This window comes from Marmota marmota, unplaced genomic scaffold (assembly GCF_001458135.2).
Source record: "Marmota marmota marmota unplaced genomic scaffold, marMar, whole genome shotgun sequence".
Lineage (NCBI taxonomy): Eukaryota > Metazoa > Chordata > Mammalia > Rodentia > Sciuridae > Marmota > Marmota marmota.
In genome coordinates this window covers 14,611,795-14,628,438 of record NW_025999869.1, presented here as the reverse complement: position 1 = coordinate 14,628,438, position 16,644 = coordinate 14,611,795, and the positions used below count along the sequence as shown (strand labels likewise).

Here is a 16,644-nt window from a genome sequence, read left to right as displayed (position 1 = left end):
TGGTTTTGAGGAACTCAAAACTGACAAGTTACTCAATTCACATTATACCCTGAAAGAAGTGAACCCAATTCACATGAGATAGGAGAACATGATTTGGGAAGGAATTTCATCCATTATTATTTCTATCCATTTTTTTTTTAAATCCTGTTGTTAAGAGCTAAAGATTCACAGTACAAAGAACTCAAGAACTGGGTTCCCACTGTCTCTCCTTACTTAGTGATTCAACTATTTCATCAATCACACTGGTGCTAAACTGAAAAAACAAACAAATAAATATTGAGCTTCCCCCATCCTGTGCACTCTAGCCAGGAACATCAGGGCTCTGTGTGAAAGGAACCCTATAGTAAAATTCAGAGAAAGAAATGGTTTTGTAAAACTGACTGTATTCATCCTTGTCATCACTCAAAGTTAATTTAGGAAAATAAAGAGTTTTGTGAAATGAATCAAGTAAGGAAGCTAATCTTAACTAACTAGATCTGGAACAGAACAGCAGTCTTTGCTTTTAATATATACAAATAAGGGTATATTAAAAGAAAAAAAGCTTCCATATAGAAAAGGGAAAGTTTTTTATGGGTTCAGAAAAAAACTGGGTTCCCAGTTCAAACTTCCCTATGTGACTTTTGTCATTATCATCTTTTCTGATTCCTACAAAGTAAACCTAATTAAGAACCTCCCTCATTAGTCTTCCAGAAAAATTAGCACAGCTTATGCTAATTACTCCTGCAAAATTTAATAAACTCGTTGAAATGGGAATAGTCTAATGAGGTTTTATTTATTGAACTAAGATAACTCCAAGGAAAAAGGTTAGGACACAAGGATATCCAATGTAGTAATAAAACTACAATTTATTCAATTTCTAAACATGGATTTTTATTGCAAACCTTTTAAATTCAAATATGAGTTAGTGTGTGAATATGTTAAATCAATCTCCACCTTAATTCAATAACTGGAAGTCATTTTTTGCTATTTACTTTAACAATAATTACCACACATAGCCCTTTACCTCAATGATAATGAAATTTGCTGTTATTAGTTTCTGGTCATCGGCTATTAAACATAACACATCTGACTTTTCCCACGTCTGCACAGCCCAAATATCTGGATCACTGGGCACAGGCTGGGTTTTGTGATTCATACTCAAGCCATTTGGCATCTAGCAGAAAAGTATCCCAGCAGTCAACTCCAGATGTACACTTCCTGCCTTTTACCTAAATTTTCTATGAACTTTTTTGAAGTGACTTGATAAATTGTCACAACGGTGAAAAAGAATTTGGGTCCTATTTTTCTGACTTTGTAGCATGCCACTGGAAGAAATTAGAAACTCATTTTCTAAGTCCCAGGACGCAACTGCTGATTTTGTTAACTCTACTTTTTGATAAAATATTCCAATCTGATGGCCCCAAATCACTGACAGCAAATAATGCAGCCAAAATTTAACACAGAAATAGCTTGCCCTGCACCATGGCTGTATGAACAGAAAGCATCTTCTATCTCTCCTATAAATAGTTTTCCTGAATAACCACTGCTAAAAGTCTTTTGACTGATAAAAATAGCAGTGTTCTTCCAAATTCCGAAGGACAAGCAAGGAAGCTAAAAATTATTGGTGCTCAAAAGGTGACTGCATGTGAAAACTATGCTAAATTCCAAGGCAAGGACTGCCTGCACCCTCAGCTCTATAATTACATATTGTATGCATCTTGTAAAAACAGTCACTTCTGCTCCTGAAAGCAGGCCCATAGCCTATTTTTGCAAAATATTCAAGGATTTGCATCCATAAATCTGAAAGCAAATCAGACTCTACGCACATAAACAGATATTATGCAATCAGTAATATAGAATGAAATTGGGAACTATGAAATTCAAACACGGTGGCCATCATGTTTCCTTCCTTTGCAGCAATTTCATGAAACCTCCTTCTTCACAAACATTATTTTCTTGTTGTTATTTTCTGTTGTTGTTAAAAATGGAAGTTTCACATATCAGCCCAGACGGGACCAGAGTTTTTAAAACCCTTGGCAGACTGGAGGACAAATAAATTCTGAAAACTCAGATGCAAATAAAAATAGCTCAATGGGGTTTTGCCTATCAACTGGTATCACCGCATGAAAAGATAGTTCATATGAGACGGTGGCAAGAGCCAGCAAAGGAACATATGGTGGGACCTGTGCACAAACACTGTGCTCCAGCCGTTTTTTAAAGTTCTCCTACCTTCAGAGACCAAGATTAACGACACAGTGTTTTCTACTTTGTCCAACCAAAATGGGGGGAAAATGAAAAGGATAAATGTCATAAGTAATATCTCTAAAGCCACCAACAGCATAAAGTGCATACTTATTTTGCCTAAATTGTTTGAACTATCCCAGCCAAGAAAAGGTTTTAAGTACCCTACTGGGACAGATGCGAGGCGGCAGCAATAGAAGCCACACTAATGCAATCCAGGTAACACAATCCTGTTTCAAAAACACGGGCCGGCTAATTACAGCACTGCTGAGTCAAGTTTCTTAGCCATCGCAGCCCACAGGAACAGGTCAAATCAAATGTTATTCAAACCACAGTCATATCAACCTTCTATATCAGAGTCACAGCTTAAAACCAAACGAAGAACTTAAAAGCTTAACCCATTCACAAGCAAAAAAGTGTTTTCATTGCGGGTGGCAAGGTGAAGTCCTTGTCATCATTTAAACCAAAAGGAACTGTGTGGCAGAACAAAATACTTAGAGTTTCAAAGTTTGGATGACTATTTGGGCTAGTCCTTTGATCAGAATGCTTTCTTTTTTAATAAAAGGGTAAGAAAAACTTGCTTAAAATAAGAAGTGGTATTTTGAAGAAGTATATCTAATGGAAACAAACAGCATAAAGCTTATATTTATTTTTGACCTTATTCATTTGAAGACTTTTATCTTCCATGGCAGCAAAAGCAATTATTTGAATGGCATACCTGCTCTGGCAGATAAACTTGTCCCCACTTCTACAGGCGGCACGCAACGGCACTGTACGTTAAAACTTTCACATCGCTTAACTTTCAATCAAATATATTATTAGTCACACCTGTATTTTTAATGACTATGAGGGAGAGGTATTTTATCAAAGAATCCAATTGAAATGTAATTTTGATAAAGCTACTTGGCAATTGGTATTGGGTTAAAGTCTAAAGAACCACATAGATTGAAATCAACAATCTTTTGTTACGATGCAGCAAAACCTCGAGGTTTTTTTCAGCTGCAAAACCATAAATGGAAGCGCAAAAGAGGTGAAGAATTTGAAAGACAAAAAGTGGTTTATTTCTTTGGTGGTAGTTGCTGCTGTCATCAAAAATCAATATGACCACAACCCCAAAAGGGACTTTTGTGTGACTGTTGATTTCCTCAAGGAGGGGATCAGTCAGTCTTATCAGCAAGACTTTTCAGACTAGCAGAGGATGCTGGCTGTCTCCTGCCTGCCGACTGACAGTATCTATAAAGCTTCCAGGCCATTTAACTCCCGATGAGTAATGCCATGTAACGAATGGTTTATCATACATGTTTCCATACAATGAATTTCAATAATTAAAATGTAAAATGAATATTTGGAATGCAACTCTGCATAATGTGTGCACACACTGATTCAAAATTGCACTGAACGACTAAAACAGATTTATTGTTCTACAGTGATTTACTTGGTCATGTCAGATTAGTAATATGGATCTGTTTAAAAACACAATAATTAAGACAAGCAGGATAAATTAATCAACGTACAATACAGTATGAGCTGCAATCAAACCCTGAAAATAACGGTAGAAAAATCTCGGTTCACAGATCTCTTTAAACTGCTTTTATGCATAAATAAAACCTTAAAATGTAGATGGATTACGTCCAACAGAACTACTGTAGCTAAAAGTGATAATGATTCAAACATTTTTCAAATAAAAGTTAAATATTTATAAGCACCCAACCACATTTCATAAATCACAAACTATTATTATTTTATTTCTGAAGCTTCCTGGCACAGCATGAGGACTGAGCCACAGAAAGTCAGGAATGAAAAAAATATTCCTTTAGGAGCATGAATCAGACACAAGACCGAAGCAATCCAAGAAACAGGCCTCCAAAGAACATTCCGCACAGCTTTCCCAGGGATCACGATCGCTCGGCGCACCTGAAGTCAGGACCAACAGGCAAACTTCGGCTACGTGAATTCCTAACCCTGGCCCACGAGCCACATGGGCAGGTGTTTCATTATAATCAGGAATAAGAATCCCAGGAAAGAAGAGTGGTCCCTACCTGTCAATTATCACTGGATCTGAGGGAGTCTCATTTCGGTTGCCACAGCTTTTCTTGTCACAACAGCGGCTGTGGAGCAAAAGCGAAAGGATTTAGTACAATCATTACAATGTAAAATCATCATTTAAGCAGACAGAAGGTTCAAATTGCTGGGTTGCAAATGCTAGAATTACCACAAAGCCATACCTGGCAATCAACGGATCCCTGGGACAGAAAATTCTATTTGGGTCACCTATGGGTTAATGACCAGGGTTAACCTCTCCCTGAACAGAGGAGAAGGGAGGGAGAGGGGCTCTCCCAGAGCCACGAGTGACAGCCCTAAGATGGGGTCTCTCCATCACTGCCCGCAGTGTTGGCAGAGTTCAGTGTGAAGTGCATTGTTATTACATCCATCCAATGAGAATAGTCAAGGTTGTGGGTGGCTCAAACGTTCTTCCCTCAAGATCACACTAATTGTGTGGAACGCGTCAATAATGAGATATGAGTGATTTCTCCCCCTCCAGTCACTCTGTATTAAGTGGATTCCTTTTTCTTCTCCTTTCTCTTTTATGGGCGGCATCTCCTTCAACCCCAGCCTTACCCCAAATCCTAAAGTAGTAATTGTTTGCTTTTGAATCATCTGCATGAGGATAGAGGCAAAACATAATGATTAAGACAAGGGAAAGGCAACATAAAGGAAAGTGGGGTTCACAGGCACAGTCCTCTAGGTTTGGGGGACAACACTGGCCACCACTTAAGTGTTCTGGAAACCGTATGGACGGTGCATCCCATGTTACCACAGCCCTGACAGTGACCACTCTTGATCAGGTCAAAAAGAGAAAAGCCATGGGCAAAGAAAGCACCCATAACCCAAACCCTACCCACTTGTGACCTGAAGGCTGCTGGTGTTTTTTGAAACTGAGAAGCTTGTAAAGGATGAAAGATTCATGTTTTTGAAAATACCCGTGGCTAGCAGAAAACTATCCATTGGAGACTTCTTTGCAAATAACAAACGTGTCCGCTTGCTGGTTACACCCAGAGTTACACTATGGAAGCACATATTAGTTCAGTTAAAGTGGGGAGGTTATCCAAGGGTTAGACTTCACCATACACCACAAGCAAAATATGCACTTTTCTCTCACCCTCTTACACGTGCTTGGGTATACACATACACAAACACACACTTGTCATTTAGTGAACATGCAGCCCAAATTTAGAAAGATGCTGGAGAGAATCAAACACTGAACTTCAATTTTAGGAGCCACAAATATTCTGTACAGGGAATCTTTCACCAAAATTGGGAAGTCTCTTTCCCCACTGTAACTATATCTCAGAGAAAGTGAATCAGCTAATTTTGTTTGTGCCTCATGTCCTCAGAAAGCAATGGTAAGAATTCTATCTCCTTTGTCAAAGCCCAGCTAAAAACCACTCCACCCACCTGATCCCTTTCCCTTTCTGATTCAGAGGGAACTATTTCCTCTAGGCCTAAATTCTGCTACACCAGTGCTTTGGGTATGGAAAGCCTAAAGTGTCCTGATATTTAAGAGACAGATAAGGGAAAAAGAAAGAAAGAAGCACAAGTAGCCAGAGTTGCATGTTCTATATATATATATANTATATATATATATATTTTTTTTTTTTTTTTTTTTAATTAAAAGCTAAAACTCCCAAACAACAGAGATTAAAAATGCTGGCTCCGGAATGAGACAGAGGTACCTATGATGCCTTGAGCAAGGGACTTCACCTCACAGTCTTAGTTTTCTAGTTGGTCAAATGGGGCAATTTGGGCACCCACCCCTAAGTGCTCAAGCACAGATTTGAGGAATCAAGACATAAAGCCTGTGCCCTGTGTCTGGCCTACTATGAGCTCTAGAAGGGCAACTTCACTACCAATCCCTGTGCCAGCCTCCTTCAGCTACCTCTTCTCCAAGTCTGAGCAAATCTGCCCTGAACTTTGTAGAGGCAGCCAGTCTCCAAAGCCAGGCCATCAACAGAGCCCAAATCTCCATTATTTTGGTTGGTGGGGGAGGGAGGATGGATAGAGGGAAGGGCCTATTTCTTCTCCATTTTCTTTTTCAAAAACTGCCTGTGAACGATACAAGTCCCTGGTGGTCACACTCTCACAAGGTCCTACCTGGATGAAATGCTCTCTCAGGCCTCTTCCAACAGCCCTATTGGATTCTTTCCCTCTCTACTGCCACCATCATCAGCCAAGCCACTTTCATGTCTCTCTTGGGCTCCCACAGTGGCTTCCCACCTAGTCCCACCATTGCCACTGTGACCCCTCCAATAGCCAGAATGATCTTTTGAAAACATCCATGGGACATGTCACTTCAGTGTTCAAGGCCTTGGAAAGGCTTCCCAATGCACTTAGAACAAATCCATGACTGGGTGCCATGCCAGACCACCTCCCCACCTCCTGCCCCTTCTCTCCAGCTTGCCAAGCTCCAGCCTCACAGGCCAATTTCAATCCCTCTGATGTGCTGTGTTCCGTCAGCCCTGGGGCCCAGGCCTAGGCAGGCCTCTCTGCTGGCCAATCCCATCTCCAACCCATCCCCAGTCAGTCAACCTCTCCATGGCCCTCAGAGCTCAGCCTACTCCTCCATCCTCAGAGAGCTTTGCCCTGACATCCACTCTTCATCTAAATTAGGCTCCTCTAGAGTGTTTTTCTTGTAGCGCACTGGAAACAATGAAAATTACATTGTTGGGTGTGTATTTTTGCATCTTTTGTTAGATTTTTCTCCCTCTCTCCTTCTCCTTCTCCTGTAACTCATGTGCTTCATGAAGAAAGAAAATGTCAATTTTACCTCCCTAATGAGTAGCATAAATCCTGGGATTGAATAAGAAAGCTCAAGTATTAGGTAATCAAAGGAATGAATGAATGAATGAATGAGTATGACATGCTAAGGGAGAGACAACCCAGGGGAATAAGAAATGACAAATAAAGGGGCCAAGTGACCCTCCAGGTAGACATTGCTAAGGGAAAGAAGGTTCACTCCACACCACACAGCTTCTAACCCATTCCCCCAAACAAGTGCCACACTAGGCTTGAGGTGTGTCCCTGGACTTCAGCATGGTCCTCATCTCCTTAAAATTAAAAAACCCCTGAGAGCAACCAGTTACACTGAACCATGCCTCTATGCTGTGCCCCGAGGGACCAAGGCAAACAGGCAGATGCAAAGAACGGAAGTGTGGAAGGAAGGATAGAACAGGAATGAACGAGGCAGATTGAAGAAGAGGAGAATACAAATGAAGGGGACCAGGGTCACTTAATGCTCATAAAGAGAACTTCATGAACAGTATGAAGAATAGCTCAACAGGCTTCCTGTTTCTTGAATCACTTCAATGTATCACACAGGCATATTGTGTGTGTGTGTGTGTGTGTGTGTCTGTGTGTGTGTGTGAACACATGAATGCATGTGTGTATATGTGGAATATATGGAATATATGGAATTCCAGCATGTGGAATATATGGAATTCTATGCATCATTAAAAAATAAAGGTGGGGTCTGATGTGCTATCATGGAAAGAAAGTGTACATTGTATTGTGAATTGAGAGAAACCAGTTGCAGAATAATGTGCATAGTATCATCCCATTTCTGGAAGAAAAATGAAAGAGTGCAAGAGAAAGGGAGGGAAAAGAAGGGGGAATTGTTCACTAGCCTGGCTCACCCCTCACTTGGCACAGGATTCTAGACACCTCCCTTTGTCCCTGACGTCCGGAGCTCCCAAGCGCCTCAGCCTGCCGTACCTCTCTTGGAACACTATGCATGTATTTCATATTGATTTGTCTTCTTTTGTGGTCTATCTCTCTCACTTGAATTTAAGCCGCACAAGCACAGAATCTTAGACTGTTTGGTCCCCCTCTACATCCCCAGCAACTGGAACTGAGTCCAGCACACATGACTTCAGGAATCATTTTCTAATCAATTAATAGGATCTTCAAAGAGTTAACCTATGGGCAGGGGGTGAAAGAGGCAATGGGGAAGACTGGAGGAAGTTTTATTTTCATGCTTTTTTAGTGTTCTATTTTGTGTTGTAAAATTAGTTTCCTAATAAAAAATTAAAAATCAACCACCATTAGGAGAAAGAAGGTCTTTCTTAATGCTAAGCTGCCGCCTAGCCCTGTGGCTTCCTAGATTCCTCCATTCCCATGACAGTACCTCTTGTCCGTTGGGTTCTTCCTCCTACTCAACTCAAAAGAAGAAAGATGGGCTCCCATCTCTACTGCACACAAGACAGGCATTGACCCTGGAGGACCAGTAGTTGAAAGGAGAACAAATTCACTGATGCTTAAGGCATAAAAGGCCTCATACTGAAACAATCCAATAAATGAAACCGCTGTAAAGCACTTTCAGGGAAAAGTCACTGTGTTAATAAAAGGAAACACAGTACTCATTATACCTCATTACCCAGTGAGACCCTCATTCATTCACAACCCTGTCTTTTAGGCTCCTACTATATACGCCTGCATGGACATGGCATATGCTCCCTAAAGCAGGCATCTTGAGGGGGACGGAGCTTGGAGTTTCCTAATTTGCTTTGTCACCAGAGCAGGATTTCCAAAGCAGGCAGTTGCCACCGCTCTGCTCTTTACATCCCTTCCAATCTGCAACCCAAGTAACAGAGGAGAGCCATGTGGCCAGCCACAGCAGGGGGTCTCTTGCACCTGGTAAGGTATGCACATGGTGGACTAGAGCAGCAGCCCTTTCTCCAGCAGGACCACCATCTCCCAAACAGCTCTGCACAAGCAGAGAAAAGCAAACATAGAAGCCTCTGCCTTAATAGCCTGACACAGGCAGTGAATTTCTAGGGAACTGACTCACAGCTTCATAAATCAGATCAAGACACACCTAAATGTTCCCTAATCATGGGACCTGTGGATCCTCATCTTGGACATGGAACTTCTTTCTCTCAAGAGAGACACTTGCAACTGGAGAAAAACATGATTTCAAACCCAGCTGCACAATAAGAAACAAGATGTCTTCCCTACTAGCCACGCATGTGGTGCAAGTCTATAATCCCAGTGGCTTGGGAGGCAGAGGCAGGAGGATGACAAGTTCAAAGCCAGCCTCAGCAAAAGTGAGGCGTTAAGCAACTCAATGAGACCCTGTCTCTAAATAAAATACAATATAGAGCTGGGGGTGTGGCTCAGTGGTGGAGTGCCCCCAAGTTCAATCCCTGGTATCCCCCCCACCCCCAAAAAATATGTCTTCTGTACTTAGCTACAGCAACTAAAGAATGAAAATAGATGAATAATCTGATTAAGTTGTAAGGGTGGCTAGTTTCTAAGGAAGCCAAAACATAAAGAGACTCTTCTATCCTCTATCTCCCTCCCATCTCTTAAAGTATAAAGGTCCAGCCTCTGCCTCACCTGGAACTTCCCCAAGGATTCCTCCTGTTGAGCATCTGTAACTCCCCACCCCTATTTAATTCTTCAGAAACCTATTTAATGGTTTAAAAACATTGTCAAGTTTTCCCAGTCTCAATAAAGCAAAACCACCAGCCCAATAAGCTGTCATATAAGACCCACCTCCTACTTGAACCTCCTTTCTTAAAGTGTTCAGTGAACTGGCACTTTTCTGGTGCTCTTCTGAGTCTTCACCCCCATGTGGATCTCTCCAGCACATGTTATATGGACAACTTCCCTTTTTGAGATAAGTTCTTTTTATTTCTTGACCTGTGTATGCTCAAAAGGTTCTTTTTCCTAATCTCCAATATGCCCTCGCTCCTTGCTAATGTGATTATTCCTCAAAAATGTAGCCACAGCCTCTTCTCTTTCTACACGTTCACTCTTACCAATCCCACCTGAGCCCATAACTTCAACTCTCACCATGGGGAAAAGACCTGTGTGTTTGTTACCTTTGACCCTTTGACTCTCTTTCCAGGTCCAGGCCACAGGTCCACCCAACTGCAGACCACTCCACACAGAAATTCTGCCTGACTTCCAACATTCCTTCATGCACCTGTTAAAATCCCTCATCCAGCTCCCCGCTCCTGTGATCACCTACAAGTATTTAGTCCCTCTTCTGGACAGGCAGAGCTCTCTACCTCAACCTTTTATCATGTTCAACCCTTTCTAGGGTGAAGTCTAGTTGTCCGCTTACAGGTCTCAGCTTCCAGGTGAACTACAGCTCTCTTACTGTAGGATCCATCTCTATTCCTTGAAGATTTGCACATAGAAGATGCTAAACAAATGAATGAAGGCATCCTTAACCACCAAAATGGGAATGCACAAAGTCTTTTCTTGCTTCAATACATAGTTCACTTCCTTTCAATAATCTCTTGTCATCATTCACCCTAAGAAATGATGTGTCAATATTTAGCTAAACACTGCAGATATTGCTGATACTGCTTCCATTAATACTATATACTACTAACAATAATAATAGACATTCATTATGGACTGTATCAGGCACTATGATAAGCAATTAGAAGGATTACAGCATTTAATCTTCACCACCACATGGGAAAGTTAATATTAAAACCTCAAAGAGAGCCCCAAAGGAAGCACAGTGTATACAGGACGTCACCCAAGTGGCCATGGCTCAGACCAAGGGCTAGGCCAACTTCTCTGAAGAGCCAGGCTCTAGTGAGTGTCTAAAGGAGGAAATCAGACTAAGCCAGTAAAAGAGGAAGCAAGAAAAAGCACATCAAGGTACAGGGCTAGCTTTGAGAACACTTGGTCATACAAGTAACCAAGCACTAAAAACTGGAAGAATGCTTTCCTAAACGGGGAACCTACCCACTGCCATTGCCCTGTGTACTACAAGTGGAGAAAACCTACTTCATCTAGCCTTCCCCAGATCACTGAGAACTAGGTTCACCTACTGGGCAGAGCTCCTGTTTTCCAATCACATTTAAACACTGGATGTCAGGATGCCTTTAGAAGCAAATCTCTTCTAGAATCTTACTCTAAAAAGTCATTCATGGATTCATATTATTTGAAGAACATCACCACCAGGTATCAGTATAATGTAATCGGGATTGGTATGCCAGATGCCGATTCACCAAAAAGGCAGAAACTCTCCCAGAATGCTGCAGAAGAGCTCCATGTCATCAAGCAAGAAAGGTTTGTCTCCAAGTGGTAACAATTATAATCCAATGGTGGCAGTTCTTTTAGCCAACTCACGCAATGGGGTCAGCTTTTCTATAGAACACAATAGGTTTTAAAATTTGCAACACCTCAGATATAATTCTGTTTTTCTTTTTCTTTTTTTTTCCTTTGCTTGCAACAAAACAGAATCATACCAAGCCCTTTCTTGTCGATCTAAATTCTGTGCCTCCTTTACCATAGCCAACATACTATAAATATACAGCTTTTGTGACATCAACGCAAAGTTTTATTGTGCAGTTAGCTTTGATAGAAAGCACTGCAGAAAGTTGTTTAGAAATTAAATATCTAAAACAAGCTATTTTAAAATCCAGGGCCCTCACTATTTCATGTCTGCAATGAAGAAATTTCATCTTGGGGAGAGCAAGCTGTCTTTCACACCATATGGCTAATGGTGGTGCATAGCAATTAGCCAGGCTGATTAATGGTGAACAGACTCTAATTTTATGCTTATAATTGAGCCTGCATTTGCACCCCTGGTGCAAATTCAGCACATCCCAACTTCCACTTACAACAGGCAAGAAATCAAGAGAAATAGGATGGTGTGGAAAGTGAGATTTTTTTTTTCCTAAAGCCCCCTAAAGAGCATCAGATTTGCAATTTAAAAGACTGTTAGCCACACAATAGATGACAGGTTTGTGTAATGGGGTCATGGCAGCCTGGTAAACAAACAGTACCCCTTACACATCTATAGGCAGCCAGGAAAACTGTAATCTGTAACATTAGCAAGATGACATTTTGAATATGGCTTTTCCCTCTTAGCCTCCTGGTACAAACAGCATCGTTTGCCTTCAGTGGCTTGAGAATTTTATTTTTGCTATTTTTATGTTTCTGAAAAATAGAGAGAACATCAGCAATAAAGCACACCAACCAGCATAATAAAGCACTTTGGACCAATGAATTTTAAAAACAAGAAAAATATAAACTGCATTAATAGAGGGTAGGCCTGTGTGTGAAAGGGATAATATATCTTTAAGTATTTCAAGAACAGAATTATTTCTAGCATAGACCAAACGTGCAGATACGAGATGCAAATCTATGATGTATAGATATTATTTGGCCTACTGGTTGAGATCCATCTTCCTGTCTCTTTTCTATTTTGCTAGAATCACACATAGAGGAACACGGAAAATTCAGTCTAATGACATGCTAATTGTAGGAAGCTAAAATAATAGAGAGATGATGGGAAAACAGGAAGACAAAGGAGGTCACATTTTAATGCTTTTCAAAATGGATTTTACTCATTTAATTCTGAGAGGTGCAACTCAGCTTTATTATACAATCATTATATGAAGCATAACCCTAATTTTGGCCTCATCATAAAACAAATCCATGACCACATTTTTGGATTCTGCTACTGCTTTAGAGAAAAACAACATATTTTTGGAATAATTAACAAGTTGTACAGATCACTGAAGTGGAAACTTGTGAAAGTTCTATATATTTTGAAATAATATATTAGAAGCATTTTTTTTGAAAAGGAAAAAATGAAATTTTTATAGACATGGAAGAAGTTAATATTTGGGATTTCACTCAGGAAGCACATTAAGCCCTTGAGTTTTATTTCCACCTGTAGAGTCTTAAGATGGCTTTCCCCCACAAGTCCATGAGCAGCATATAAGGGCCACCCATGCTGAGGTGGCAGCTGAAGTCCCAAACCAATTGGTCAGTAATAGTAGTAGCCAAGCACGCCTTATGCCAGAAGGAGGCTGTGTAGCTAATAAAGCAATTAGTAGCCTCTCTCTGATGCACAGTGGCATCTAAATGCTTTATCCAATTATTCAGAATATATTGGGAGCAAAGTGCTGGTATTATTTTACAAAGAATAAGAATAGGAGTTAAAAGGCTATTCCCTGGTCTATTCTCTCACATGTGGAGGTACCAAGGGTCTCATCCCTGTTTTCAAATGTAGCTTTAGTCTGATTGCATGCAAAAGTAAAAACATGAGTAGGATGAATTTTTGGACTTTTTAGGGGTTCATCTTTGCTATCCTTCCAAAGGCTCAAAGCTCACAACCTCTAAGAAATATTCACTACAACATCAATTACAAACAAAGCAGCTAAGAGATAAGATGTAAGGGGGAAAAAAATCACATTCAGTTTAAGGAGAAATGATGTCTAAGTACAGATGTTCATTCTGGGGGTGGGGATACACTTGACCACTGAGCCACCCCACCCCAGCCCTATTTTGTATTTTATTTCGAGACAGGGTCTCACTGAGTTGCTTAGCACCTTGCTTTTGCTAAGGCTGGCTTTGAACTCACAATCCTCCTGCCTCAGCCTCCCGAGTCCCAGATAGTCATATTTTTAAGTGGGAGAATTAAAAAGTAAAAACTATAAATTTCAAGTTTACCCAAACAGAAGCCTCTGTGGCTTCAGTAGAATGCTTATTCATTTTACTAACAATGCAGTTGAGTGCCTATATTAACATTAAAAGGGTTATATTGTATCTTATTCAATTGAAAGGAAGAAAGGGAGGACAGTGAGATATCAAAATGGAGTGGGTGTCTTTCAGAGCAAAATCTAATAAATAATTGAGAACCACTCTTACACGTGACACATGGACTGCCAAATACTTCTAACAATTCTTTTCAGATTGTCGATCAGAAGCAAGATAAATGTATACCCCAAAATCAAACTGAGCTCACTTACATTTGGGATACTAATTCATCTTCTCTTGGCTAATTAAAGAGAGAGACCAAGGTTTTTCTTACCTGCACATGATCTCATGTGTGAGCAAGACTCGGCACATTTCGGGGTTCTTGTCTTGGCCTTCATACACTATGGCCTGAAAGCAAAGGTATGATTTTTAGCTATGAATGGAACCAAGAAGCAGAACAAAAATTATCTCAATCAAGGTCGCCACTGCTGAGGACCAATTAGCCCTTAGGAGCCAGAACCTTGCTGAGCTGATGGTTTCCAAAAACACTATTCAGGATCAACCCAAATTGAATGGAATAGGATATGTCCCTCTCTGTCCTATCAACCACCTTATTATGATGCACATCTTTGGATCAGGGTTTGTGATGGACTTCTGTTGTCAAGACAACCATAATTCTTTTTTCAATTCAGAATAAAAATAAGCCTAATCAATAAGAAGAAAAAAAACCAGAAGACTGAATAGACTGAGATACTACTTATTTAAATTACAGAAAAGCATACAGTTGCCTCTTGCTTTACTACTCCCAGCCCCAAATTTTAGGGTTCTAGTGGGGAGCAGGAGAAAACAAGTGTGGGTGAAGCTAAGGCATCCACTCACTGACTGCATCCTTTTACAAAGGATTCAATCAATCAGGGAAAATCCCTCTTCCCACCATAGACTAAAAAAAAAGGCCCTCTCACAGGGTGCACACCCACCCAAACAGGAATACTTGCTAGCATATGCTGGGTGTGGTGGTTAAGCCACAGAATTATCTCCCTACATTACAAATTGCCTCTCACTCTCAAAATCCCAAACCACCTCACCAGCCAAGATGTTTTTGTCTATTTTTGTAATGTGTGCACAAACATTTTGCTTCCACAAAGGTTCCCTTAGACCTCAGCTTCCTCACAGATCTACATGTTCATACCTGGCCCAAAGAAAAACACAGGGCTATTAGCAACACAGTATTCTGCACAGGGATATTTTTAGCTAACTTAACACTGCATCACTGAATAATACTAATATCACACAGCTTCAAATCGTTAATAAAATTACTTTCACACATTCACATAACCCTCAATTTCTTGGTGACAAAACTTAAATTAGCCAGAGACTATTATGTAGCACATAAAAATGCTGCACCAACTAACTGGTAGTTGGCTCTAATTTACTTTGTTTTTGATGCTGGAACATTCAGAATATGCAAATGATGGGTACAGATTAAGACCCAGTGTGTAAAGATCCTTAGAAGAGATCCAGGTTATTATATCTAACCAGGTGGAAAAACAAACTTTGCAACAAAGTAAAAATTGAGGAGGAAATATTTCCCTACCATTGGCCCAATCAGAATCTTTTTTTTACAGCTAGGCTATCATAACCATATAGGGTTTTTAAAAAATATTTTTACTTTGACATAATAGTAGACTTACAGAAAAGTGGCAAGAATATGTAAAGAAGTCCAGGATATTTGCTGCTCAGAGTCCACAAATGCTTGCATTTCACTAAGTTGGCTTTATTCTTTTCCCTTTCCTCCCTAAAAAAATGTTCAGTAAACTGCAGACATGTCCTCAATATTTCAGCCTGTATTTTCTTAAAATGAGGAATTCTCTTACATAACCACCATACAATTATCTACATCAGAAAATTAACATTGATACAATACAATAATCTAATCTCTGGACCTTCTTGAGATTACCAATTACCCAATAATGTCCTTTACAGCAAAAGAAAATCCTATACTAATCACCGCATTCAGCTGTCATGTCTCCTCTAATATGAAACAATTGTGAGCCTTTGAATTTCTTGACATTGACATTTTTGAAGAATACGGGCCAGTCATTCTGCAAAACATTCCACTATTTGGGTTGATCTGAGTTTCCTCAGGCTCAGATTAAAGTGATGTACTTCGGGGTGGGAATGCTATGGGGGTGCTAGGGAACCCTCCCTATCAGGTCATGCTGTCCACCAGTGCCACTACTGGCAACCTAATCTCTGACCATTTGTTGCCTGCCATTCACCAGAGATCATCTGCCAGGTTTCTCCACTATAATGTTATCACTGTACCTGCGTAATTCATAACTATCTTCTGCAGAGATAATCTACATTATGTTAATAACTCTTATGCCTCAAATTTTCATCCACTGTTCATAGCACACAGATGATTCATTCCTTTTTTTTTTTTAAATGAGGGTGCTGGAGATCGAACCCAGAGCCTTATGCATGCAAAGCAAACACTCTACCAACTGAGCTATATCCCTAGCCCATTTGTTTCTATATTCTTCAAAGACCTTTTCAAATTCCCAAGAAGTTGTTTTACTCAAAAAAAAAAATGCATTAATTAAAAATGCTCTGAAAACCAAAAAAAAAAGTCAGCCTGCTTTATTTCCTGTAATCATAGCTGAAAAAAAATTCTTAAAAAACAGTAAATTACTGATTAGATCTTATACATGGTGCTAAAAAATTCTAATGACGCATTTCTGCTAACTCCCATCATCACTAAATTCTTTGTATGTTCTCTTAATACTCTTGATAACCTTTGTTCCAACTTTAATATTTATCTTGCTAAACTAAAACAAGTAACTTGGTAAATAAATTCACAAATATTGGTGAGGTTTCCCTTACTGTTAAAAAAAAAAAAAAAAAAAAGTTGAG

The 16,644-nt window shown here is 40.0% G+C and overlaps 1 protein-coding gene across 8 annotated transcripts in view; it reads right to left on the bottom strand.

Moving 5' to 3' along the window:
* The window catches only part of Ebf1 (EBF transcription factor 1), a 383,619-nt gene that overhangs the window by 348,597 nt on the left and 18,378 nt on the right, over positions 1-16,644 (bottom strand). For all 8 annotated transcript variants that reach the window (XM_048816292.1, XM_048816295.1, XM_048816298.1 and 5 more), the window contains 2 exons: positions 14,066-14,139; positions 4,260-4,328 (listed from right to left, as the gene is read on the bottom strand). In XM_048816292.1, coding sequence (XP_048672249.1) covers positions 4,260-4,328; positions 14,066-14,139 — 143 coding nt within the window. The remainder of the gene's footprint in view (positions 1-4,259; positions 4,329-14,065; positions 14,140-16,644) is intronic.